General features: G+C 43.7%; 1 protein-coding gene across 1 annotated transcript in view; it reads right to left on the bottom strand.

Moving 5' to 3' along the window:
* Positions 1–27,848, bottom strand: part of LOC124605243 (transient receptor potential-gamma protein-like) — a 454,685-nt gene that overhangs the window by 178,697 nt on the left and 248,140 nt on the right. The window contains exons 8-10 of the mRNA XM_047136797.1: positions 27,563–27,696; positions 2,841–2,976; positions 434–638 (exon numbers count right to left, since the gene is read on the bottom strand). Of these exons, the coding sequence (XP_046992753.1) occupies positions 434–638; positions 2,841–2,976; positions 27,563–27,696 (475 nt within the window). The remainder of the gene's footprint in view (positions 1–433; positions 639–2,840; positions 2,977–27,562; positions 27,697–27,848) is intronic.

Genomic DNA, 27,848 nt, shown 5'->3' with positions numbered 1-27,848 from the left:
CTCTCCCTCAAATCAGTTTCATCATGTAACCAATTGCCAATATCAGAGACACTGATAACTCAAAGGAAAGGCGACGTTCAGTATGTATTCCCCAGACTGAAAATCACTAAAGTGCACTTAGTACAAGGCTGACGACCCACTGTCCCTGTGAACTGCTAGCGCTGTGAGAGCTGCCATCACGCCCACACTCCACCGCTGCCTCGAGGGACCTGTGTGCCGAGCACCGCACCACGCGTCTACGGTGTCGGTCCAGATCCACTGCAGACACCTGGCGAGTGCTGTGCCGTGCGCTTTGTGTTCAGGCGTGTGCGTGCCACGTTCCACTGGCTAGCAGTGAGAAGCAGCTGCAGAGTGGAGAAGAGAGGGAGAGAGAGAGAGAGAGAGAGAGAGAGAGAGAGAGAGAGGTGAGGCTCAAACATAGTGCGGGACTTACAGAACTTACGGAAATGAGCTGGTAGGAGTGGTTCATCATGGCGATGAGCAGGTTGAGCAGCACCACGATGTTGATGACGGAGTAGGTGCCGAACATGAGCATCCCCCAGAAGCGCGTGAAGCTCTTGATGCCGGCCAGCTCGAAGTTGTCGAGGTCAACCAGGCCAAACACGGCCCAGAAAAGGGTTTGCGTCGTCTCGAACAGGCTGCGGGCACACCACAGCCAAGCTTACGACTACAATTGAGCACGTTGTGCAGCCGATTTTGTACACGTAGGTACTTCATCTTCTGTAAATGGTTAAAGTCACAGTGGTGAGTGACGTGTAGAATTGACACCAAAGTACAACAGGGATTGTGTCCCATTCCCGTGGCCATGAAAAATAAAAGTCAGAGGTTCTATTCACAAAACCACTGTATTCAAAACAGTCTCCCCCTGAATTAATACACACGTGAAATCGTTTTAGAAGTTTTGAAACAATAACTATAGTCCTTTTTTGGAATTGCATTTAGTATTTCAGTGCAGTTTTCTTGGATGTCATTAATTGTGTCTTAATAGTGTCCTTCCATTGCCAACTTCAATTTGGGGAACAACCAGTCAGCTGGTGCCAAATTCGGCGAATACTGTGGGTGATCCAGGGATGTGATCCACTAGCTGGCCAAAACTAGTGCACAATCGTCGCTTTGCGTGCTGGGTGCCGTCATGGAAGAGTCGAATTAGATGAAGTCTTGCCCACAAACGCTGGAGGCTTCAAAGAACTTCATGTGGCCTCACTGCACCACTGCCCTTTTCCAACGAGTGTGACACATACTGTTGCCTTCGCGGCCAGGATGCCTGCTACAGCAATGTCAACGCCTTCATTTTGAAACTCTAATGATCGAAACGCCACAGCTCGTCACGTGATAGCATTGCAGTTTGGAATTTCACACAAGCCGTCCTAACGCGACTGGGACACACTATGTAGCGTTGTCACCACGTGACCGTGTTACCAGTCCTGTCAGGGTATACCAGTAACAATCCCATTGTTTAAAGAATCCAACTCCCACGTATAAAACTTTTTAGTCGTTTTGATGTTTTCATATCTCCTGAACTATAAGCTGTGCGATTATATAATTTCGCAGCCCATTCAGTGGTTTGCGTGGATACTACCTGCAAAATGTGTTATGAATTGTCCCAGTAGTATAGAAATAAAAAATTAAGACATCACGCCTAATGCTAGAGTTTTACTTACAAACAACGAAAATATGGTAAGCGATAGATTTTTTTCCTTTCATTTATTTGAAGTTTTGAAAAAGTTTCGGATTACGTGATAAGTTTTTTCGAAGGCTCTGAATACTCTCATTCTCATACACTGGATGAATACAATCTGCGTAAATTGCGCGCTGTGTGCTATGCCGCCCATGATACATACACAGCTGCTAACTTTAATTCTAGACTTATTGTGTTAAATCTTTAACATAAGATTATACCTCTTAATAAGTAGATTAAGACAGCATTTTAAATTATAAATTTGGTCAATAATTATGTGAAATACCGAAAATCAAAATAGTTGTTGCTCCTGGAAGCCGTTAGGTTGGCAACCTGCAATAGGGACCAGGTGACCGCTTTGGACGTTTAGTGATGCAGATAATGGGTGTGGCCAACGCCTGGTGGCCAATGAGCACTGTGTAGGACCACAAATATCACGGTGTGCGCGCCTGAGCCAATAGTAACAGTGGCCCGAACACACTGAAACGGGCGTTGTTGTCAGTCTACATGTCGCTAGCTGGTGGGACAGTTCAATGTCCGGGTAGGTGGGCGTTCAGATGCAACAGGCGACCACGTTGGAGTGCATAGGAGTGTGCAGAAAACCACATATGTCGTCAGTGGTCTGATGAACTGTCTGGGTACCTACAAGAAAGGAGGATTGGCAAATTGTATGCCAAGAACGCCTTCGCTTCTGCTCTTGGCGTACGGACACGTGTGTAATACTCACTGCAACAACCTGCGCCACATTGCACGATCTGACGAAAGCTAGCAACAGGTGCCATCCTACCCGTAGGCTGCTGTTGGCACTACGACGGAGGTAGCTGCATTGCCTCTGGTGAAGTACCCGCAAGAGCTGCGCCACATCTGTAAGGCAGGAACTGCTCACTAATGGCATTGCGCCTTTGGGAGCAAAGAATCTCGATGCAGCACGACTCCTGATTACAACGCATCCGATTACAGGTGGGGACCGATGACCTCAGTAGTTTGGTCCCACAGGAACTTACCACCAGTTACAGGTGATAAACTTGCCATTGTTTAGGCCAGAAGCGCTGGTGTTATCTATGGCGTTATGTTGAACAGAACAGGTCGGAAGAACACACACACACACACACACACACACACACACACACACACACACACATGGGAGATATGAGTTACTCACTTGGCGAACCGGCGCCAAACCACGCAGGCGTCGGGGTCCTTGGGGTCCATGGAGCCTGGGGGAGGGGATGTGGCTGTTCCATTGGGGCAGCGCTGCTTCTCCATGTCCGCGTAGTACCACAGCAACTGGTTCAGCCCTGCAGCAGACACATCCATTACCAGCTACAATCCACAAACATATCAAGCGCTGTTTATCCGTGCCTGTGGAGTATCACAGCAGCTGCTTCAGTCTCGTGGCAGACAAATCTGCCACTACCTACAACCCACGAAAATATGAAGGCGTGGGACAGCACTGCTTCTCGATGTTGACCAGCTGGTTGAGCCCTGCAGCAGACAGACCTACGACCTCTATTAGCATATCAAGGCACAAGGCAGCACTGTATGCCCGTGCCAACGTCCACATTATCAGTGCCTCGTGGAGATCTTTCCAAGAGACCTTCACAGTCATCGTGGGAACCAGGAAGTAGAATCTTAGGTTTAGCCTCAACAGCCTCGAGCTAGACCTCTTCCCTAGTGATTCCCAGTCTCGAATGTCTTCTGCAGTCGCCAGTCAATCTCAGAAATTGTCACATACAACTCTGATGTTCTTAATAATCGCGAAAAGCGGTTTTTGTCCAACGTACTTGAGGAAATTGAATTCCTGAGCTACTGAAATTTTATCCAAAGGAAAGGAGTAGATACGTAGAATCCGTTTGTGTCTGGTAGTTGCTGGCTAGTAGGGAACCACTGCAGGTTCGGGCACAGATGAAGATCACACCTCAGTGTCAAGTTAAGACTTCAGGGAACTCTACCCACACACCTAATGCAACTGAACTTTGTATCTTCAGGTCAACACAGGGAACCCTCTGTCCCCACCCCCCATGGAAACCCACGTCTTGGGCAATTGTGTGAGGTCTTGGGCAATTGTGTGAGATTCAGGATGCAACCTAATACTCTGTCACGTCTCTCAGTAAATTGCAGTTAGTTCTGGGACCAGACACAGATCACACTCCCTGCTCTGATCTTGGCCAATAAGTAGCCGGAAAAACTCCCCTCTCTCCCTTTTTCTTATGTCTCTACATCAATAGTAAAACATTTAAATTGGCGAGTTTTCGCCCCCCCCCCTCGCCCTCCAATTCCACCGCACTCACTAGAGCAGTTGCGTGAGTTTCGTCGTTCAAAGTCTGTATACTGTAGCAGAAGGATCATTAGTTTCCTACTTAAAAAACGGTGGCAAATATAAACGTTATTTGCGATGTGAGACACATTCTCATTACAGGGTGTGACTGAATTCCTACAAATGAATTACAGTAGGCCATGGCATATTCTGCAAAAAAATAGCGATAAATATTAACATAATTTACGATATAAGACTTTACGGTATGTGATTATATTGCTATAAATTAATGTCGTCTTGACATTTTCTGTAAGCCATCCCACCTCTCATTGTAATTTGCTATAATTTAACCGATTTCCTCCTACAACTCACGTTTCCATTGTCAGATATACGTAAATATATGACTTTACATGTTTGAAAATTACCACAGCACATGATTTTAACAAAATACTCTGATATATAGCTTTAAACAACGTATGAAACGCATTATTTAACGATAAATACAATCCTGTTTGTACCTTCCGCAAACACACTAACGTATAACCATACCCCTCTATTGCTAAGAATTGATAGAAGTGACACATACAGATAGATAGAATTATGACGTGGTATCGAAACAAGCACCTTCCGATAAATAGTCGAGGACAGCTATCTGCGCTACTGTGGCTGGGATCAATTAACAGTCAAGTGTCGGTCAGTTCTGTACAGCAACACAGCAAGACAAGTGCAGACGTACCCCACACTGCAGTGTAAATATTGTGTGCGTTTCCACATCATCCGTTAGCATGTGTTTGTCATGAGAGAGGAGCATGTTGGAGGCATCTTCTGCTCTAGTAACGATTAGAGGCTGCAACTGAACGTGTAGAACAGAGATAGTGTTCGTTTCCGCTAAAACACACATGCTCATAACTTTGTAATGCATTGCATTGCAAATGTAAGAATAATTTTTCAGTTGCTGCTGTAGCTAGTGTTTTATTACGTTTTATATGAGGAATCGCTGGCAACTGTAAAACTGTATTTATGCTTATAAGTTGGTCACGTGGTCATGACGTCGCTTCATGTTATGGCTCCTGAAATTAGAACACATACCTACACCACTGATAAAATCGAATGACGTGACTGGTTGGCTGGTGACGTCACCTCCAACCATATGTCGGAGATCCTGTTAGTCTAATACTAGAAAGACAAAACAATATGTGTGCGATCCCACTGTGCTATGCTACTGACAAAAATCCACCGAAATTATACATAAAATTACTCATCCGAGAGGATCTAAAACTCAAATTATTTATCACGTGCATGAGCCACTTCATGATATGACTCCGATTTCTAAGTTTTCTTCTGTGTATCGTTCGTGGTGTGTCATGCAAAACAGGTTACAAGGCGGTAATTGCACTCATGGAGGGTGCTTTAATAGTTCGGACAACTGGAATTGTAAGCCTATCACCAGCGACAAAGATACGTATGCCTCAGATTTTTATATAGCTGTTAGGATTCTTCAAGTCATGTCGGATCATAGTAACCTACCAGATTCGTACTTTTGGAATTATTTTTAAGGAAATGAAGAAGAAATAGTACACTGATGGAAAATTACCCAATTATGACGATTTTTAATAACGACACAGATACACAGCTGTCTGGAGCTGGGAACAAATGTGTTAGCCAGGAGGGGAGAGGGACAATAAATAGGTCATTTGCAATGGCTGTTGAAGCACGACCATCTGATGTTACAAAAAAACGGCACAGCTGCTAGAAGATTGCACGTATATCAGACATTGGGAAGTATTTCCACTTTGTCAGAACCTGTGGTCGAAAAAGAAATAGAATACAATAAAGATCATGACAGAACATAGAAGCCCAGGAGTAGATGGTATTCCCCACGAATTTTATTAAACTTTCTACATCTACATCTACATCTGTACTCCGCGAGCCACCTTACGGTGTGTGGCGGAGGGTACTTATTGTACCACTATCTGATCCCCCCTTCCCTGTTCCATTCACGAATTGTGCGTGGGAAGAACGACTGCTTGTAAGTCTCCGTATTTGCTCTAATTTCTCGGATCTTTTCGTTGTGATCATTACGCGAGATATATGTGGGCGGTAGTAATATGTTGCCCATCTCTTCCCGGAATGTGCTCTCTCGTAATTTCGATAATAAACCTCTCCGTATTGCGTAACGCCTTTCTTGAAGTGTCCGCCACTGGAGCTTGTTCAGCATCTCCGTAACGCTCTCGCGCTGACTAAATGTCCCCATGACGAATCGCGCTGCTTTTCGCTGGATCATGTCTATCTCTTCTATTAATCCAACCTGGTAAGGGTCCCATACTGATGAGCAATACTCAAGAATCGGACGAACAAGCGTTTTGTAAGCTACTTCTTTCGTCGATGAGTCACATTTTCTTAGAATTCTTCCTATGAATCTCAACCTGGCGCCTGCTTTTCCCACTATTTGTTTTATGTGATCATTCCACTTCAGATCGCTCCGGATAGTAACTCCTAAGTATTTTACGGTCGTTACCGCTTCCAATGATTTACCACCTATGGCATAATCGTACTGGAATGGATTTCTGCCCCTATGTATGCGCATTATATTACATTTATCTACGTTTAGGGAAAGCTGCCAGCTGTCGCACCATGCATTAATCCTCTGCAGGTCCTCCTGGAGTACGTACGAGTCTTCTGATGTTGCTACTTTCTTGTAGACAACCGTGTCATCTGCAAATAGCCTCACGGAGCTACCGATGTTGTCAACTAAGTCATTTATGTATATTGTAAACAATAAAGGTCCTATCACGCTTCCCTGCGGTACTCCCGAAATTACCTCTACATCTGCAGATTTTGAACCGTTAAGAATGACATGTTGTGTTCTTTCTTCTAGGAAATCCTGAATCCAATCACAAACCTGGTCCGATATTCCGTAAGCTCGTATTTTTTTCACTAAACGTAAGTGCGGAACCGTATCAAATGCCTTCCTGAAGTCCAGGAATACAGCATCAATCTGCTCGCCAGTGTCTACGGCACTGTGAATTTCTTGGGCAAATAGGGCGAGCTGAGTTTCACATGATCTCTGTTTGCGGAATCCATGTTGGTTATGATGAAGGAGATTTGTATTATCTAAGAACGTCATAATACGAGAACACAAAACATGTTCCATTATTCTACAACAGATTGACGTAAGCGAAATAGGCCTATAATTATTCGCATCTGATTTATGACCCTTCTTGAAAATGGGAACGACCTGCGCTTTCTTCCAGTCGCTAGGTACTTTACGTTCTTCCAGCGATCTACGATAAATTGCTGATAGAAAGGGGGCAAGTTCTTTAGCATAATCACTGTAGAATCTTAAGGGTATCTCGTCTGGTCCGGATGCTTTTCCGCTACTAAGTGATAGCAGTTGTTTTTCAATTCCGATATCGTTTATTTCAATATTTTCCATTTTGGCGTCCGTGCGACGGCTGAAGTCAGGGACCGTGTTACGATTTTCCGCAGTGAAACAGTTTCGGAACACTGAAATCAGTATTTCTGCCTTTCTTCGGTCGTCCTCTGTTTCGGTGCCATCGTGGTCAACGAGTGACTGAATAGGGGATTTAGATCCGCTTACCGATTTTACATATGACCAAAACTTTTTAGGGTTCTTGTTTAGATTGTTTGCCAATGTTTTATGTTCGAATTCGTTGAATGCTTCTCTCATTGCTCTCTTTACGCTCTTTTTCGCTTCGTTCAGCTTTTCCTTATCAGCTATGATTCGACTACTCTTAAACCTATGATGAAGCTTTCTTTGTTTCCGTAGTACCTTTCGTACATGATTGTTATACCACGGTGGATCTTTCCCCTCGCTTTGGACCTTAGTCGGTACGAACTTATCTAAGGCGTACTGGACGATGTTTCTGAATTTTTTCCATTTTTGTTCCACATCCTCTTCCTCAGAAATGAACGTTTGATGGTGGTCACTCAGATATTCTGCGATTTGTGCCCTATCACTCTTGTTAAGCAAATATATTTTCCTTCCTTTCTTGGCATTTCTTATTACACTTGTAGTCATTGATGCAACCACTGACTTATGATCGCTGATACCCTCTTCTACATTCACGGAGTCGAAAAGTTCCGGTCTATTTGTTGCTATGAGGTCTAAAACGTTAGCTTCACGAGTTGGTTCTCTAACTATCTGCTCGAAGTAATTCTCGGACAAGGCAGTCAGGATAATGTCACAAGAGTCTCTGTCCCTGGCTCCAGTTCTGATTGTGTGACTATCCCATTCTATACCTGGTAGATTGAAGTCTCCCCCTATTACAATAGTATGATCACGAAACTTCTTCACGACGTTCTGCAGGTTCTCTCTGAGGCGCTCAACTACTACGGTTGCTGATGCAAGTGGTCTATAGAAGCATCCGACTATCATATCTGACCCACCTTTGATACTTAACTTAACCCAGATTATTTCACATTCGCATTCGCTAATAACTTCACTGGATATTATTGAATTCTTTACTGCTATAAATACTCCTCCACCATTGGCGTTTATCCTATCCTTGCGGTATATATTCCATTCTGTGTCTAGGATTTCGTTACTGTTCACTTCCGGTTTTAACCAACTTTCCGTTCCTAATACTATATGCGCACTATTTCCTTCAATAAGAGATACTAATTCAGGAACCTTGCCCTGGATACTCCTGCAGTTTACCAATATTACGTTAACTTTTCCTGTTTTTGGTCTCTGAGGACGGACGTTCTTTATCAACGATGATAATGTCCTCTCTGGTAAGCCGTCAGGTATTTTATCGTTTCGCCCAAGGGGGGGTCCCTCTAACCTAAAAAACCCCCGTGTGCACGCCACACGTACTCTGCTACCCTAGTAGCTGCTTCCGGTGTGTAGTGCACGCCTGACCTGTCTAGGGGGGCCCTACAGTTCTCCACCCAATAACGGAGGTCGATGAATTTGCAACCATTATAGTCGCAGAGTCGTCTGAGCCTCTGGTTTAGACCCTCCACACGGCTCCAAACCAGAGGACCGCGATCGACTCTGGGCACTATGCTGCAGATATTAAGCTCAGCTTGCACTCCGCGTGCGATGCTGGTTGTCTTCACCAAATCAGCCAGCCGCCGGAAGGAACCAAGGATGGCCTCAGAACCCAAGCGGCAGGCGTCATTCGTTCCGACATGTGCTACTATCTGCAGCCGGTCACACCCAGTGCGTTCAATAGCTGCCGGAAGGGCCTCCTCCACATTACGGACGAGACCCCCCGGCAAGCACACCGAGTGCACACTGGCATTCTTCCCCGACCTACCCGCTATTTTCCTGAGGGGCTCCATAACCCGCCTAACGTTGGAGCTCCCTATAACTAATAGGCCCGCCCTCTGTGACTGTCGGGACCTTGCCGGAGAATCGGCCACTGGCCCAACAGGCGAGGCATCCTGTGGTGGCTCGGAAACGATGTCATCACCACTAGGAAGCACCCCGTACCTGTTGGAAAGGGGTAAGGCAGCTGCCACGCGGCCAGATCCCACCTTCGCCTTTCGGCCAGGCACGCGCGAGCCCACCACTGTCCGCCATTCACCCTGGAGTGATGGCTGACCGGTAAGATGCTCACTGCCGGAAGACGCAGCGACATCAGGGGTTCCATGTGATTCCAAGGCCACCGAAGTAGGCATAGGTCTCACCACAGTTGCCCCAACGCCACTACGAGCCGACGCCTGCGCCTCGAGCTCGATGAGCCTAACAGACAAAGCCTCCACCTGCCCCCGAAGAGTGGCCTATTCTCCTTGCGTCCGCTCACAACAACCACAGTCCCTACACATGACTATGTTTACCCTACTCTATACGGTGACAAATTCCCAAGATAATCTTCTGATGAGCTACTCTGATAATCAAGAAACACTCACTGAAATACGAGACGCGAAAACTACGCTAGGTTTTCCCAGAAAAACTATTTAAAAGCTAAGCGCAGCAAATAAGTACAAAAACGATTTATACAAACAGTACTCGCTGCTGCTGGTGCTCTCGCTCTGGCTGTCACAAGACAACTGCTGATTCAAGTGACTAGTGGCTAACGGCCGCGAAACAAACAAAAGACGGTTTTAGGGCGCTTTCTGTTCTAAACGATCAAGAAAACACTAAGAAATCTAGCACGAAAACTACGTAAAGTTTTATCAAGAACTGTTAGTTACTATGCAGAGCAGATAAACACAAATAGAATCCCTTCCTTAGTGGAAGGTCGTAAACAAAATGCAAAATAAACGCTTTATACAAACAGTACTCGCTGCTGCTGGTGCTCTCGCTCTGGCTGTCACAATTAATTAGTCGTCAAGAACGAGACGGAAAGAGTGAGCGAGAAACAGAGCTAGGGGCACTTATACTCTGAAAAAGATGTGTAATACTCGTTCCCAAGGCAAGAAAGAGAATAACGGGTTATAGGCTAATAACGTTGTTATGCATAGACTCAAAAATCGTATAGCGTGTCATAGAAGCAAGATTCAGACATACCCCTCAGACATCTTCATTTCAAAATAGGCGTCTAATATACTCATCAAAATCACCATACATGGAATCTGTTCCTAAAAAGACACGGTCTTCTTCTGATGGCTCAACACGCACAGACATTGGTGGTACTGAATATCGATTTCGAGAAAGCCTTCGATTAAGTCAGCCATTAGCCACGACCGTGGGGTCCGGGATTTGTCCGAAATTTTGTGTGGTGAAAGAGGACCCCTAACACCTCACACGGTTAAAATATTAGGACGCACTACTAGGAAAATCCCGGGAAAAATCCATCCAAAGTTTCTTAGGTGCCTTATGAGTATAAAATGTTAGTCCGTTGCCGTGCTGCCATCTGGCCTACATGGTTAGCGCTCGGACCCTTACGCCAGAGGTCTCGGGTTCGATTCCTCCTCCGGCACTTTTTTTTCCTTCTGTTGCAGCAAAATTGCAGCGCATTGTTACAGGAGAATCGTGAAACTAATTCCCGGGAAGACTGTATAAAAATTCACTCTATAATTCACCATCAGTTATGGTCACCAATATTCTGAGACATGATTCAATATGCCTGGTTTGTCTCAAAATTATCAGAAACTCAAAACATTTTCGTAAATGTTAATGTGGCATATTTTTGTACAGATTTATTGCAAACGCCCTGTGATTGTAAAAAATCCGCTTTTATATGTTGCGCAAGTTGTCGCAAAAATTATTGCTTTGTTTGTTTTTACGGTAATTACCACTGCGGTTCTTGTTTATAATTATTATATGTATAAAAAGTGAATGTTTCCCAATAGAATTTGTTATTCTGATTAAAAACCCAATGATTCTCCTTATATACTTTACAATGAAAAAAGGAAAAAGCACCGCCACGAATTGTGTTGTTGGACAAAAAGAAAATAATTTTTATTCAATAATGTAACTAATTTGTTAAAGATAATGTAGGTTTGGGAAACTTTCTGGATAATTAGTGGAATAACAAAAGAAAATGAAACAGAAGAAAAAAAATTGCCAGAGGAGGAATAGAACCCGAGACCTCTGGAGTAAGAGTCCGAGCCCTAAACATCTAGGCCAGACGGCGGCTCGGCAATGGACTGACATTTTATACTCATAAGGCTCCTAAGAAACTTTGTATCGATTTTTCCCAGGATTTTCCGGGTAGTGCGTCCTAATATTTTAACCACGTGAGGCATTAGGGGTCCTCTTTCACCACACCCCGACCTCACGCTCGTGCCGTCTCCTTGTAAGTAGAGTTCTTCAGAATTTCTTATTTTCACAAACAACAATATGTATAAGAAAGATGTTCAGTAAGTAATGCAACTTATTTTTTCCCCGGCCAGTTTCTGTTGAAGAAACGTTGTGGGACACCGAGGAATATTCATGCTTGAGCCTCCATAGCAGAAAGCTGTCACTGAGTTTCTTTTGGCAGAAAAGCAGAGCATCGCAGATATTCACAGGTGCCTGCAGAATGTCTATGAAGACCTGGCAGCTATCAGAAGCGTAGTGAGTCGTAGGGGAGGTGGGGAGGTGTCTGTCATCTTTGCAACAAAGTCCGAGCCGGCTGGCCGCACACAGCTGTCATTCCTGCAGTGGTAGAACGTGCGCACACTCTCATTCGAGGTGATCGCCGGATCACAGTCAAAAACCTCGCTGCACAACTTGGCGTATCTGTCGGTAATGCTGATACAGTCGTCTACCAGTTGGGGTATTCAAAGTCGCGTGCCCGCCAGGTACCTGGCTGCCTAAACAGAAGACCGTAAAATAAAGAGCGATGAGTTTGGCCCGCGGAAGCAGGCACTCCGTGGAAGAAGTACGTGGGCGGTGGGGAGGTTGCTGATGCAGTGGAGAAACATTACGCAGGCGTACAGGCCCTCCCAGAACGCTTGCGGAGGGTCTTCGGACTGAACGGAAATTATGCTGAAAAATAGAGTTCTGTAGCGAATGAAAGTGGCGAATAATGTGGTGTGTTGGAATCCCGGATAAAACGGTCCTGGTTTCAGAAAACAATTGTGTTGCATTACGTACTGAACGCCTCTAGTAGTCTTCTGACTGGTTTGATGCCGACCACTAACGTTTTCTTCTCAGAGTAGCACTATCTCCCCGCGTTCTCAGATATTTATTGGATATAGTCCAATCTCTGACGTTTATCCTCTGCGGCTCCTTCAAGTACCGCGTAGGTTATTTCCTGATGTCTTAAAACATGTCCTCCAACCCTGCCCCTCCTTTTTGTCAGTGTTCCATAATCGTGGAGAACCTCCTCATTCCTTATCTCATCGGTCAATCTAATTTTCAACGTTCTTCAGTGGCACCACTTCTCAAATGCTGCTCCCTTACAATTTACCCGCTACACACGATTCACTACCATACAATGCTGTGCTCGAAAAACACTTTCTGTGTAATATCTTACTCAAATTTAGGCCTAGGTTTGATACCAGTGGACTGCTCTTGCCAGGAATGCCCTCTTTGCCTATGCCTGTCTGTTTGTTATGTTCGCCTAGCTTCATCGGTCATTGATTATTTTTCTCCATGGTAGCAGAATTCCTTACCTTCATCTACTTCACTATCACCAATGCTGATGTTAAGTCTCTCGTTGTTCTTATTTTTGCTACTTCTGATAACTTTCGTCTTTCTGCGATTTACTCTCCATGCATATTCTTTACTCATTAGGCTGTTCATTCTGTTCAAGAGATCCTGCTATCCTTCTTTGCTTTCACTGGGAAAAACAATGTCATCACTGGTATCCTTTCACCTTGAGTTTCATTCCCAGTCTTGAGCATTTCTTTTATTTCTGTTATTGCTTCCTCAATGTACGTACAGTAGGGGGAAAGACTGCATCCCTGTCTTACACCCTCTTTAATCCAAGCACGTTGTTCTTGGGCTTTGTGTCTTGTTGTTCTCTCTTTATTATTGTCTGTATTGTATTTACTTATTTTTTCTATGGCGTCTCCTATGAGCGTATCTTAAATTTTTTCAGTCTTGCTTCCATTATAAAGCATGACGTCACAACTGCTACCAAATGGTTTCCAAAGTGCAAATAACTGGACATCTTATAAGAACCATTCCCAACCCGGAGTTTCATTAGACAGTGTTGCCATGTCACAGTGTTCTTTATTTATATAAAACCATTAATCCTTATAGTCGGCAGGACTATACGCTGGTGCAAGACATTTCATCGTCCGTGCCTGTTACCATAATACTTTCAGAATCCCAAGAGACAGCGAAAAACTCCAATATAAAAGAGGTTTGAGGGGAAGCATCGGGTAGTGGTGGAACCAAATATGAACAATGAACGCAGTTCTTCTGGCTCAGCTGATAAAACACAGCTCTTGCGGTTCAATAGATGCACACATCCCTTTGCCAAATGTGTCGAAATGGAAGAGTTTCATGTGAAACTGAGGGAAAACGTACATGACCCAATTGACAACGCATGAAGGGTAAGAGGGGCTCTGACAGCGAATAATACAAGGAAACTGAATATCATCCGAAGGAGTGGTCAACATACTGGTCCTGTTCGAAATGCGGTACGTTGCACATATAATTCACAGAAAATAGGTACCAAAAATTAAAAAAAAATACATTGGTAGGTTCATTTGAAACTGTATGTTGTTTCGTGTAGCCAGGGACCACAGAAGGCAGTCTACGTTTACCAGGTTATGGGACAAAATGTTCAGCCCTCGTCGTGAAAAATCTAACAAATACTCTGAAACTGACTGCAAGTCGGTAGGATTTACGAAGGACTGCGTGAGGTATCAGGGCAAACACAGGCTGTAGACGGGTGGCAGCAACTTTATCTCGAGCCTTGTAAATTACAGTGTGTGTTTTCGAGAAGACTGTTAATGAAAGATGATAAAGACAATAGCCAGAAACATTCAGATTAAACACAATGAATGAAACTGGACAGTACGGTCGAATCTATAAGGTCACAGAAATGCTCAGTGGCACACATAGCAATAATAAATCATTTAATTCGGAGAAGTCATCCATATCGCCAACACAGAGATGTGGCAGACAGCGAACAACAAGTTGCCACAAAAATTACAGTTGCGTGGAGATCGACATAGGCTAAAATCGTATGCGGATATCAAATCGTTTCTTGGCTAGCGGTGGTTGAATGTTAATAAGGTTTAATTGTGAAGCACACGGGAAATTTTCGGTTTTGAGTTATTAATATTTTCAAATTAAACATTAAATTCTCTTGGTTTCAGCAGTAAGTCCAACTTGACGACATAAAACATCTTTGAAGGTATTATTGAGGTTGCGTTGTCATTCCTTCTGGAGTCACTTCATTGGAGAATTAGTGAGGTCCATCTTCTAATGACAACATCTGGTGCATGAACACATTCCCTGTAACGTCTAATCTGCAATACACTTTGCCTTGGTTCTCTACATTCAGCTCAAATTTGATGTACTGAGTTACAAGGGACACTTTCTTGACACCACTGTTGTGCAAAAAACTTAACCAGTCACGTATTTTCACAATAACTTCACCTTTTTCAGTTCCAACAATCAAAGCGGAATTAACATTCCAATGCAGTCAAGCAAGTCTAACGAAGAGGAGACATAAGTTATTTTAAACTTTTTTTTAAAATGCTCGAAAGTCCAATCAAAAGCAATTTTTTTGTAGCTTACTGGCATGAATGACACAGCGATTTTCTTGTTTTTCTTTGGGCAAATTCTCCATGCCAAGTAAACCATCAAGATGATGATTTTGTTTGGTCCAACCCAATTGTCGGCATGGATATAAACATCGTTTCTTCTCCTAAACTGTTATTTTATAAATGATGACGAAAACGGCTACCTATAAGATTAGAACCTGTTGTTGTTTTGGCACTCTCAGGAATAAGATATTTTATTTGTTTATTTGTGGTATTGCACGTAACATCCAAAATACCAACTTCAAACAGCAATTAAAAAAAAGAAGGAAAAAGATAGGACCGCTTGGTATGTATACTTGTTGTGCTATGTCGAACCGGTAATGCAAAGAAGTTTTCTCGCCATTTGCAAAGTTTTCTCTAGTTTTATTTATGGTATCGTTGTAATACATCGACTCCTTAGAAACAATCTGTAGGTGATATCTCTTTTCATCAATCATTTACAGTTTTGTCTCTTCAGGAACGAAAGTCATTTCTGCACCAAATGTTAATTGCTTTCGGCACAAAGCACATAAATCTTTTCTGGGTTGACTACTACGATATCAGAGCAAAATTCACTCCAAATGTCAGAAAATATCTTCGAATGTACAGTTTTTTGCAACACCTCATTTGTAAAAGACAGTTTTTAAGTTTCAGAGGTTTTCGTTTGAGTCACTAGGAGGTTTGACATGTCTGGAATACTGTTCTGCTTTCGTCAGGCAATATAATAGCGTGCTGATCTGGGTAATTGTTCAGAAACTTTACCATAAATTCATTGTTTGAAAAACGTGATACAGTGTTTTTCAGTTTCTCCGTATTTCCATACACTTCTGCCATGAAACCTGAGTGTTACACTTTAGTATGACGTTTCACCCCTTTTAATTCTGATCTGATGACCAAACATATAGGTGGTTTTCGAGACCATCCTACCTTTTGACATGTATTGGGTTCGTGTACTTTCGGTTTTTGCCTTTTTTTTCTTCGAACTATATGTTAATGTAAATCTGAGGTCAGGCAGCGAAGCTGACCTAAAATGAATTGAGCTACTGTATTAACATTGCCATGGTAATGATTGATTTCAGCGCATTAATAACGTATTTGCAAATAGTCATTGGCAGGAAATAACTGACAACAATTTTCCTTACATCCACGGCCAGTTTCTAGGAAACTCACTACAAGGCTGTGATCGTTTTCAGCATGAAAGCATTCAATTAAATCAGTACAGTTATTAACTGTGACACGTTACTCCAAGCATCAGCAATTTCCTCCTGAACGTCATGACTTACTTCCATTTCAGCTACAGCATTGCCAATGTTAACTAGATTGTAGAAGTTATTTACCGAAAGTTCATCCACATTTGGAATGTATTTTAGCAAACAAGTTTCTGAAAGGTTAACTGATTCTTCTTGTTCAGGTAGGTCTCCATCTTCGCTTGATTCGTCACTGCTTAGACATCTTTCCGAAAAATAATCTGCACACACATTGTAACCTTTATCACTGTTAATACTGTAATTATCGATACTATCTCATTTAATATAACTAAAACTTTATCTTTACTCATTTCTCTCACACATCAGTCAATCACAGGTAGACATGTAAAATTTTGCAGTCACTTTTAATTTTAACTGTATTGCTGCGCTGATGGATATGCAGTTTTCTGAATTGTTACCAATATTCTTTTACAAAAGCTAGATACACTACGGTAAACGTTTAAAATAAATAACCACTCATAGTAGCTAACTCTTAAAAAGAAATGAGCAGAGCTAGAGTTTGAATATCAGCAATATTAGTGACTTGTAAACTTACGAAGGAAAAGGAACGTGTAGTTGGAGCAGACACTATCGTACCAGGTACCTTTCTTCTATTGAGAGAAACCAGTAACAGTTGCCTCAATTGATGCTAGGATTCAGGAGAGGCTATTTTTCAAAATGATGCGCAGTAGTCAAGGGGCCTCTTGTCGGCCCGTGTTTTTTCTCCATAAGCGACAAGAGGTACCTTTTCCTAGGCTCGACTTTCTCTACTTTAACGACGCATTTGAGTGTTTCATGTATTAGAAATTGTTTTATTTTCGATTGTAGCTTGTGGAGGACAAAGTAAAGTTGATCTCAAAGAAGCAACTGCACCATACGTCCTCAATTATTTGCTGGATGTGTTCCAGTCTGTGTCTTCCTCTAGCCTGTTTACCCTCTACAGCACCCTCTGGTACCATGGAAATGATCTGCTGACGCCTTAACAGATGGCCTATCGCTCTGACCCTTCTTCTTTGCAGTGGCTTCCTTATGTTTCTTTTCTCGCTGAATCTGCGGAGAACCTTATCCATCCACACAATTTTCAACATTCTTCTGCAGCACCACATCTCAAAGATCGCGATTTTCTCCTGTTCTGGTTTTCCCACAGTCCATGCGTCACTGGTGTGCTCCAAACGCACATTTCCAGATATTTCTCCCTCAAGTTAAGACCTATGTTTGACACTAGCAGACTTCTCATTGCCAGGAATGCCTTTTTCGCCAGTGCTAGACTACCTTTCGTGTCCTCCTTGCTCCTTCGGTCATAGGTATTTTGCTGTCTATGTAGTAGAATTCCTTAACTTCGTCTACTTCGTGATCACCAATTGTAATGTTAAGTTCCTCGCTGTCCTCGTTTCTGCTTCTTCTCATTACCTTGGTCTTTCTTCGATTTACTATCAGTCCATATTCTGTACTCTTTAGACCGTTGATTCCATTCAACACATGCTGCAATTCTTCTTACCTTCACTGAGGATAGCAATGTCATCAGTGAATCTTATCACTGATATTCTTTCAGCCTGAATTTTAATCCCATTCTTGAACCTTTCTTTTATTCTCCTCATTATTTCTTCGAAGTATAGATTGAGCAGTAGGGGCTACAGACCATATACTGTCTCACACCCCCTCTGCATTTAAAAGTGGAATTACCTCTGAACTCTCAATATTATCGCGCTTGCTGTTAATTTCACCGAAGGTTGTTTTGACTTTTCCATCTGAATCCGTCCTTCCGACAATCATTTCTTTTCCGATTTCTTCACATTTTTCATGCAGCCGTTTTGTCTTAGCTTTCCTGCACTTCCTGTTTAATACATTCCTAATTGACTTGTATTTCTGAATTTCTGAATTTCCCTGAACATCATCCTTCATTCGACGATCAGCTGAAGTATTTCATCTGTTATCCGTGGTTTCTTCGCAGTTGCCTTCCATGTACGTGCGGTTTTCTTTTCAATTTCTGCGACTGTCCTCTCTAGAGATGTCCATTTATCGTCAACTGTATTGCCTACGGAACTACTCATTATTGCAGTATCTATAACCTAAGAAATCTTCAGGCGCATCTCCTCATTCCTTAGTACTTCCGTATCGCAGTTCTTTGCCCACTGATTCTTCGTGACTAATCTCTGAAACTTCAGCCTACTCTTCATCATTAATAAATTGTTATCTCAGTCTATATCTGCTCGTGGGTACGCCTTACAGACCAACATCTGATCTTGTCCATTGTAAATGGGATATCTAGCATCCCATACATTGGGAATATATCACAGAAGGTAGCAAATATTCTCAAAAATCACAGAGTTAGGTTTAATACATCAAATAAGCTACAACAAAAACTAATACATAATATAGAGTGTAATGACGATCCCTACCCAGACTCTGGATGCCCTGTGTTCTGTCTGGGGCAAACATCACGCACACAAAGGTCATTAAGGCCTACGCACACAACAGACACACATCCCATTTGGAAAAGTAGAGGAAAATGTCAAATTACTCCATCGGCTAAATAAAAGGCATGAAATGGACTTGTTAGAAGAATTGGAGATATACACAAATTAGAGAAAACACGAAGACAAAGTGATAAACGAATAACTAGAAAGTGAATCGGCGAATTTCTTTAGATACTTTGACAATAACTTAAAAAAGTAGTAACACACAGAAATAAACACCACTGTAAAAAAGATGTAAGCAAATCCATATTGTTAAGATAAATACCTTCTGTACAAAAGCATCTCTGTGGAGGACCTGTAACACTATCTCTGTCAACTACATCGAAAACCATCTTTGTGACTGTTTGTTTATGAACGTTATTCTCGATGTATACTGTGCACTGAAAGTTGTGAGTGATGCTTAACATGTGTCAAGCTCTGCACAAATGGATCATAAGAAAACCGTAAGTACACGTTCTTCCAAATTTCGCCACTAATTACATATAAAAATCGATAACAAACTAAAAAGTTGCGCGTTTTTTGTATATTACAGTAAAGTCAACAAACCCAGCAGAATCTCACACATCGAAAATATTACGAAATAATGGCATACCGGTAATACAAAGAAATACACACTTGAAAATGGAAATCATTTTCCGGAACATAAATAAAAGAAAATCTTGACTGATAGCAGAAAGTTATTCATAAACAAACCTAAATCTAATATCTGATTTCGGATCTCTGCCTGCCCATGATCCCATATCTCCCGGCCATTTCCAAGTATACCTCCCTCTTTTGTGATTCTTGAGCAGAGTATTAGCTATTACTACCTGATATTTGTTGCAGGACTCAATTAGTCTTTCTCCTTTCTCTCGTTTCTACTACCAAGCCCGTAGTATGCGTAAAGCCTTTCTCCTACTTCCTCCCACATTCCAATCCTCCATGACTATTACATTTTCATTTCCCTTTACACACTGAATTATTCGTTCAGTATTCTTTATCTGTTCGTCGTCTGCTTGCGATGTCGGCGTGTATACATGAACTATTGTTGTCGGTGTTAGTCTCTTGTCGATTCTGATCATGATGAGAACGACCCTACCACTGGACTGCACACAGTAGCTCACTCTGTGTCCTACCTCCGTGTTCACGATGTATCCTTCTCCCGTTATACTATTTTCTGCTGCTGTTGATACAACGCTATACTCGTTTGACCAAAAATCCTTGTCTTCCTTCTATTTCACTTCACTGCCCCTCACTATGTATAGATTACGCCTTGGTTTATGGATAGTGCCTTTGATTAGTTACCAAAACTCCCTCATTCCCCGTTTCTAACCCGGCCAACGCTTAGATTTTAAATAAAAGTCATCAGCAATGGCAGCCAAAGAAGTCACCCTCATTCAGCCAACGGCCTTGTCAAAGAGGGCGGAGGAGCGGACACAGGTTCAGGGCGCTTTCTTATCCTTGGGGTGGGAAATTGTCCCTAAAGGCGAAGAATCAGCAATGAGCAACGGCATGTGGATGCAGAGGGCAATGGAAACCACTGCATTATAGACACGTAATGTGTACCCACAGGACATGTGGCCTGAAATTGAAAAAGTGTCATGATGATCTCTCCATTGGCAAAAGACTACGGAAAATTTCCCCCTTCGGATCTCCGGGAGTGCCAAGTGGGAGGTGAACATGAGGAGAAAACGACTGAATAGCCAACGAAAGGATATCGTTCTATGGGTCGGGGGTGGAATTCCAGAAGTTTGGACGTGGTAGGAAAGCTGTAAAATGAGTAAAGGGATGGCTCCATATAGATATAGTGGGGATGAGTGAAGCGAAACAGACACTTAACAACAAACAAAACAGCTTCAGTTCTGCTCTGCTGCTGGCTGAGTCCTGTGCGTATGACGGTTAGTTACTGACACGTGGCGTTGCAGGGGTTCCCCGTTTTAATGGTCACAGAGACAGCAGTGCTCTGGTCGTTGCAGCACAGACGAGATTCTCCTGAGCAGAGGGGAGGCCCCTGGCGGAGTGGTCCAGACCACGGAAGTGTGCCCCAGCCAGCTGCCAGGTGGATCTCGCGTGGACGGTTACATGAGGGACTCCATTTTGCAATTTTTTGTAATGTTGTATTAAAGTTCTTTTCGGTCCTATTTCCTTCCTATGCCTGTGGTGGTTATTGTTTACAGTGTGTGTTGTGAGTGTACATACTACGATTATTCCATCATTGCTGTTTACAAATGTACTATCCTATAGCGTTAGACTCTTCTAAGGGATCCTCATACTGACGTCACACACTAATAATGTAGTGATAATGTGGACTTCGCACGTATTTGTTGCAGTGTGTTATTTATTTAACTCGAGATGTAGGCGCATTTTTTAAAATATCAGGCTGTGCTTGTTGTTTAACACGGGATATCGACGCAATAACTCTTAATTGTTCAGTCACGTATTTAGGTGTGTGTCTTTGTAATATCGAGGGAGAATTAACAAAATAGTAACGAATTGTAAATAGCAATAAAGGGATGTGGTTATATGTCAGTATGCAGTGAGCCTTGAGCAGCCGCTGGTGAAGTATCAGTGCAGTAGCGAGTCGCATATTTAGCTGTCATATTTGTGTTGTAGTTTGATTCTTAATTTCTTTCCGAATGTTTGTGCGCTTGCATATTTAATTACATAAAATCCTTGCGTATTCTCGTATTGCTTATTGATAGGTGTAAAGTATAAATTCGCGGAGTCGTTAGTCAGTTGTTTGTTTTGGACAGCCAGTGCTTTATGTTTATTTCGTAGAGTGAGTTAGCAGCAGACAGAGGCCAGTGCAGTTTCATCTGTGCTTGCAGAGTGAAGTGTGCGAGCAGCAGTAGCAGAAACTAGTCGTATATTTAGTTTTTTGTATTAGTTCCGCAGGTTTAATTCAAATTACTTTGTGTGTTTGTGTGCTTGCGTGGTGTAATTTTTCGGATATTTGCGTATTTTCGAATTAGAAAGGGGTAATATCAAATTTTAATAACGGTAGAGTGTAACATCGCGTTGGCGGTTGTCATTTGTACTAAGACAGGGGTAGGATCGCATTATAATATCTGTGTAGTGGCGTAGTCGTGGCCATTTGATTGCTTAGTTCGTAAGTAATTGTTCATGTATCGCAGCTCAATCTGGCGCTGGTGACGCAACTGTGCAGTCGCATATTGCTGTTTTATTTGTCGCAACTCTATACGACCAGATATTAGCAGTAGGATGGATAGGGTGTGTGCGTGCTGCGTGCGGGTGCAGGAGGAACTGGCCGCGGTTCGCGAGCAGCTGAGCGTGCTGTTGGCCACGGTCAGCCCGCCTTCAGGCTGCTGCCTCGAGGTGCAGCGACGGCGGGGGGTCTGGCGCGTCGCTTGAGACACCCCAGGTGTCGCTTGCTGCGCCCGCTGACTCAGCCACGAGGCACCTTCTAGTGTACCCGGCGTGTTGGGGCCGCCCTCACCTCCGGGTGAGTGGCGGATTGAACCGGTTCGCGTCGCTCGAGGGGGAGGGTCAATGTGCAGGCTGTCCGGCTGGCCTCGCCCGTTCGTTTCAACAGGGCCCGAGCAGGCACACGGGGGCAAAGGCTTGCTGGTTATTGCCAACTCCAACGTTAGGCGGGTGTTGGAGCCCCTTACGGAAATAGCGTACAGGGCTGGAAATAATTCCAACGTGCACTCGGTTTGTCTGCCAGGGGGCCTCATCCGAGATGTGGAGGCGGCCTTACCTGCGGCTATCGAGCGTACGGGGTGCAGTCGTCTGCAAGTAGTTGCTCACGTCGGCACCAATGATGCCTGTCGCTTGGGTTCTGAGGCGATCCTCAGTTCGTACAGGCGGCTGGCGGATTTGAAGACCGCTGGCCTCGCACGCGGGGTGCAAGCAGAGCTCTCTATTTGCAGCATCGTTCCCAGAGTGGATCGGGGTCCTTTGGTTTGGAGCCGAGTGGTGGGTCTCAACCAGAGGCTTCGTCGAATCTGTGACGGTCTTGGCTGTAGATTTCTAGACTTGCGCTATTGGGTGGGGTATTGTAGGACGCCCCTAGATAGGTCAGGGGTGCACTACACAAAGGAAGCGGCTACTCGGGTAGCAGAGTACTTGTGGCGTGCACATGGGTTTTTTTTAGGCTAGGCAGTAGTGCGAGGTGTCCTGATGAACACTCACCAGTCGACGTGCAGGCAGGGAAATCAGGACGCGCTCAGTGTAAAGACACTTCAGCTATCAAGATATTAGCAGTAAATTTTCAGAGTGTTCGGAATAAAGTTCCTGAATTTACTGCCCTCCAGGAAGCGGGTGGCTGAACCCTGAGATAGGAAGTTCCGAAATATTTAGTGAGGGTTGGAACGTGTATCGGAAAGACAGATTAGACACCGTAGGAGGTGGTGTCTTCATTGCAGTTGACAAAAATATTGTGTCTACTGAGGTCGAAGTAAAGTGTGATTGTGAAGTTATCTGGACACGTTTAACAGGGCTAGGAAAAATAAAGTTAATTGTTGAGTGTTATTACCGGCCACCAGGTTCCACCGTGACGCTTCTAGAATCATTCAAAGGGAGTCTACACTCTGTATAGCAGAAGTACCCGGATCATGCTATATTAGTCGGAGGCCACTTCAATCTACCTGGTATAGACTGGGATGTCTATGGATTCATTACAGGTGGTACAGACAAGCCGTTGTGTGAATTACTTTTGAACACATTATCCGAAAACTGTCTTGAGCAGCTAAATCGACAGCCAACGCGTGATGGAAATATTTTAGATCTGTTAGCCACGAACAGACCACACCTCATCGACGGTGTCAGTGTTGAGACAGGGATTAGTGATCATGATGTTGTCATTACGACTATGGTTACGAAAGTTAAAAAGTCGGTCAAGAAGGAGAGCATTCTTACTAGAAAGAGCAAACAAACAGTTGTTAGCATCCCACTTAGTAAATGAATCGATTTAATTTACTTCCGGTACGATGGACGTGGAAGAATTATGGGCAAACTTTAAACACATTGTAAATCACGCATTGGAGAAGTATGTGCCGAAAAAGTGGGTTACGGACGGAAAAGACCAACCGTGGTTTAACAGCGCAATTCGAAGAATGCTCAGGAAGCAAAGACAGTTGCACTCGCGGTACAAGAAAGATCGGGAGAATGAGGCCAGGCAAAAGTTAGTAGAGATTTGTGCTGCTGTAAAAAGAGCGATGCGCGAACCATACAACCACTACCACCGTCATACCTTAGCAAAATATCTTGCTCAAAACCCAAGGAAATTCTGGTCTTACGTAAAATCGGTAAGCGGGTCGAAGGTTTCCATCCAGTCACTCACTGATCAGTCTGGCCTGGCAACGGAAGACAGCAAAACGAAAGCTGAAATTTTAAATTTAGCATTTCAGAAATCTTTCACGCAGGAGGATCGTACAAACATGCCGCCGTTTGAGTCTCATACAGATTCCCGTATGGAGGACATAGTGATAGACATCCCTTGGGTTGTGAAGCAGCTGAATGGGTTGAAAATAAATAAATCGCCAGGTCCTGATGGGATTCCAATTCGGTTTTACAGAGAGCACTCTACTGCATTGGCTCCTTACTTAGCTTGCATTTATCGCGAATCTCTTACCCAACCTAAAGTCCCGAGCAACTGGAAAAAAGCGCAGGTGACGCCTGTATATAAGAAGAGTAGAAGGACGGATCCTCAAAATTACAGACTAATATCCTTAAAATAGGTTTGTTGCAGGATATTCTCAGTTCGAATATAACGAATTTCCTTGAGACAGAGAAGTTGCTGTCCATGCATCAGCACGGCTTTAGAAAGCATCGCTCCTGCGAAACGCAACTCGCCCTTTTTTCACATGATATCTTTCGAACCATGGATGAAGGGTATCAGACGGATGCCATATTCCTTGACTTTCGGAAAGCGTTTGACTCGGTGCTCCACTACAAATGGTTCAAATGGCTCTGAGCACTATGGGACTTAACATCTACGGTCATCAGTCCCCTAGAACTTAGAACTACTTAAACCTAACTAACCTAAGGACAGCACACAACACCCAGCCAGCTCCACTACAGACTCCTAACTAAGGTACGAGTATAGGGGATTAGTTTCCAAATACGTGGGTGGCTCGAAGACTTCTAAAGTAATAGAACCCAGTAAGTTGTCCTCGATGGTGAGTGTTCATCGGATGTGAGGGTATCATCTGGAATGCCCCAGGGAAGTATGGCGGATCCGCTGTTGTTTTCTATCTACATAAATGATCTTTTTGATAAGGTGGATAGCAATGTGCGGCTATTTGCTGATGATGCTGTGGTATACCGGAAAGTGTCGTCGTTGAGTGACTGTAGGAGGATACAAGATGAGTTGGGCAGGATTTTGTGATTGGTGTAAAGAATGGCAGCTAAATCAAAATATAGATAAATGTAAATAAATGCAGATGAATAGGAAAAAGAATCCTGTAATGTTTGAATACTCCATTAGTAGTGTAGCGGTTGACACAGTCACGTCGATTAAATATTTGGGCGTAACATTGCAGAGCGATATGAAGTGGGACAAGCAGTTGTGGGGAAGGCGTATAGTCGTCTTCGGTTCATTGGTAGAATTTTGGGAAGATGTGGTTCATCTGTAAAACACTAATACGACCTATTCTTGAATACTGCTCGAGCGTTCGGGATCCCTATCAGGTCGGATTGAGGGAGGACATAGAAGCAATTCAGAGGCGGGCTGCTAGATTTGTTACTGGTAGGTTTGATCATCACGCGAGTGTTACGGAAACGCTTCAGGAACTCGGGTGGGAGTCTCGGGAAGAAAGGAGGCGTTCTTTTCGTGAATCGCTACTGAGGAAACTTAGAGAATCAGCATTTGAGGCTGACTGCAGTACAATTTTACTGCCGCGAACTTATATTTCGCGGAAAGACCACAAAGATAAGAGAGATTAGGGCTCGTACAGAGGCATATAGGCAGTCATTTTTCCCTCGTTCTGTTTGGGAGTGGAACAGGGTATGTATGTAGATGTAGATGTAGATCCTTGCAGCTCGCAGAAGGTAAAAGCAGGAATGTATTCGTTGTTAAATAATGCATTGTGAAAATTGTTTAATGCAGGATACTGGCATATTTTGTTTGAAATAAAGTGTTTTGGTAATTGTTAAACATTTAAAATCTCGTATTTCGAAATATCTTATACTGGAAATGTGGGTAGTTGGAGGAAATCGGTAAAATTATTGTGAATTAGAATAGGAAGTGTGACTGCTTACAGAAAATGTCATGACATCATTTAATTATAGTAATTCAGCCACACAGCGTAATGTGAAAGTGCCTTTCTATGTGAAGTACGACAGTATTTTCCGCCGTTTCTTCAGCAGGATAACTTTGCTGCTGATGATTCCTCCTCTCGGTATGGTGCACCGACCTCGAATGGTGAATGGCACACAACCACTCTTGTGAGAAAAGGGGGAGAGGTCCTGTCGGTCTAGAGAGAAAGGCGGGAAGGATCGCAGGAGGAGTTTCCCAACTCCCTATTGGCCAGTATCAGGATGCATCCTGTACCTACGTAATGCAGCTGCCCGATGTGTGGGGATTCCGTGGGGGCAGGTTGGGCGCCTTTTCAGCGTTGGGTCCGCAGCTCGTGGCCTCGCGGTCGCGTTCTCCCTTCCCGAGCACGGGGTTCCAGGTTCGATTCCCGGCGGGGTCAGGGGTTTCACCTGCCTCGAGATGACTGGGTGTTTGTGCTGTTCTCATCATTTCATCATCATTCACGGAAGTGGCGAGATTGGACTGAGCAGAGGTTGGGACTTTGTACGGGCGCTGATAACCGCGCAGTTGAACGCCCCACAAACGAAACGTCATCATCATCATCTTCAGCGTGACCTTGAAGTTGCTTCGGGTGCACGGGTAGAGCTCCTGGAAGTCTGCTCTTATCACTAGAACCGACAAGGTGAGATCGTTATCTGCGCCAGGACCCACAGTGCTACCCTACTGCAGTTCCAGCCTAGCTGCGGGTGTGGACGAGCGCTTCTCCTGTGCCCTACTTACCACAACTATGTTCGTTTTGGAAATGGAGCTGGAATGGCGCTGCTCTTATCAACGTCATATACTGCAAAAAGATGCATGTTCAATGATCTTGTGTTGTAGTTCTTTTTGTCAAAAGTGAGTGTCTGAGAGTGTTTGACATGGTGCTGGAACATCAACGGCTGTAGTTGTTACAAATGAAGAGTATCAGTCCAATCTGCATTAATTTACATTTTGCTGGTGGCTACCTCCATGAGACCAGTTTGTATTCCACGTGAGGGAGCGTCGGTGTGCAGAGGCGCCGTGTGGGTGGCGGCAGTCGGCGGTGGTGCGGACACAGCTGCTGCTCGTGCCGGCGCTCCGCGTGGACTCGAGACTCGGCTCGTGGTGGCTGTTGTACAACGGAAACCGGTAACCACCAGTAAAATTAAAATTAGTGCAAATTACAAACAACGTCTTGACTTGAGGCACCGTTGTCCCTCTATTAATATTTGTGACAGAGTCAGATTGGTGGTCAGTGTCATGTAAGAAAATAAAATAATTGCACCTCGTTATTCCGATAGGAACAGAATATTCATCTTAGTCTTCATACATATTTTATATCATCGGCGGCAACAGGTACTGGAGATGTACTTGGTCTTCAGCTTTGCGCATGCGTGCTACTAGTCCGTGGGTTCCAACGGTGTCTACCTTCGTTGCTGTCTCTCTTTTGCCTTATCTAAAATTAATATTGCAATTTAAAATATCTCTAATCTAGGCGCAACAATTACGGGTAGTTTTCGTAGAAATGTCTCTTAGTAATGTAAGCACATTTCAGCTTCATAAAAAGAGATAATCACTTACCGCAAGAGAAGGCGAAGAGTACTAAAACGTAGAGGAAGAAGAACTTCATGATGTCCAGCACCATGCGGCTCAGGGAGACCTGCAGAGGTCCCAGGTACGGGTTGACGGAGAATATGTACACCAGCTTCAGAGAGCTACAAACAAGAAAACAGGACGGTGTCTTAATGTGCTGCAGCCAAGCCCTGGTTATCAAAGTGCTTTAGATTAACACTCGGTGCTAAACGACATATAACATTTATCTGTGTCAGTTATATTTTTCTATACGTCGAGGACAGGAGATTCGAAA

Source organism: Schistocerca americana, chromosome 3 (genome assembly GCF_021461395.2).
Source record: "Schistocerca americana isolate TAMUIC-IGC-003095 chromosome 3, iqSchAmer2.1, whole genome shotgun sequence".
Classification (NCBI taxonomy): Eukaryota; Metazoa; Arthropoda; class Insecta; order Orthoptera; family Acrididae; genus Schistocerca; species Schistocerca americana.
This window is presented reverse-complemented; position numbering and strand designations above follow the sequence as displayed.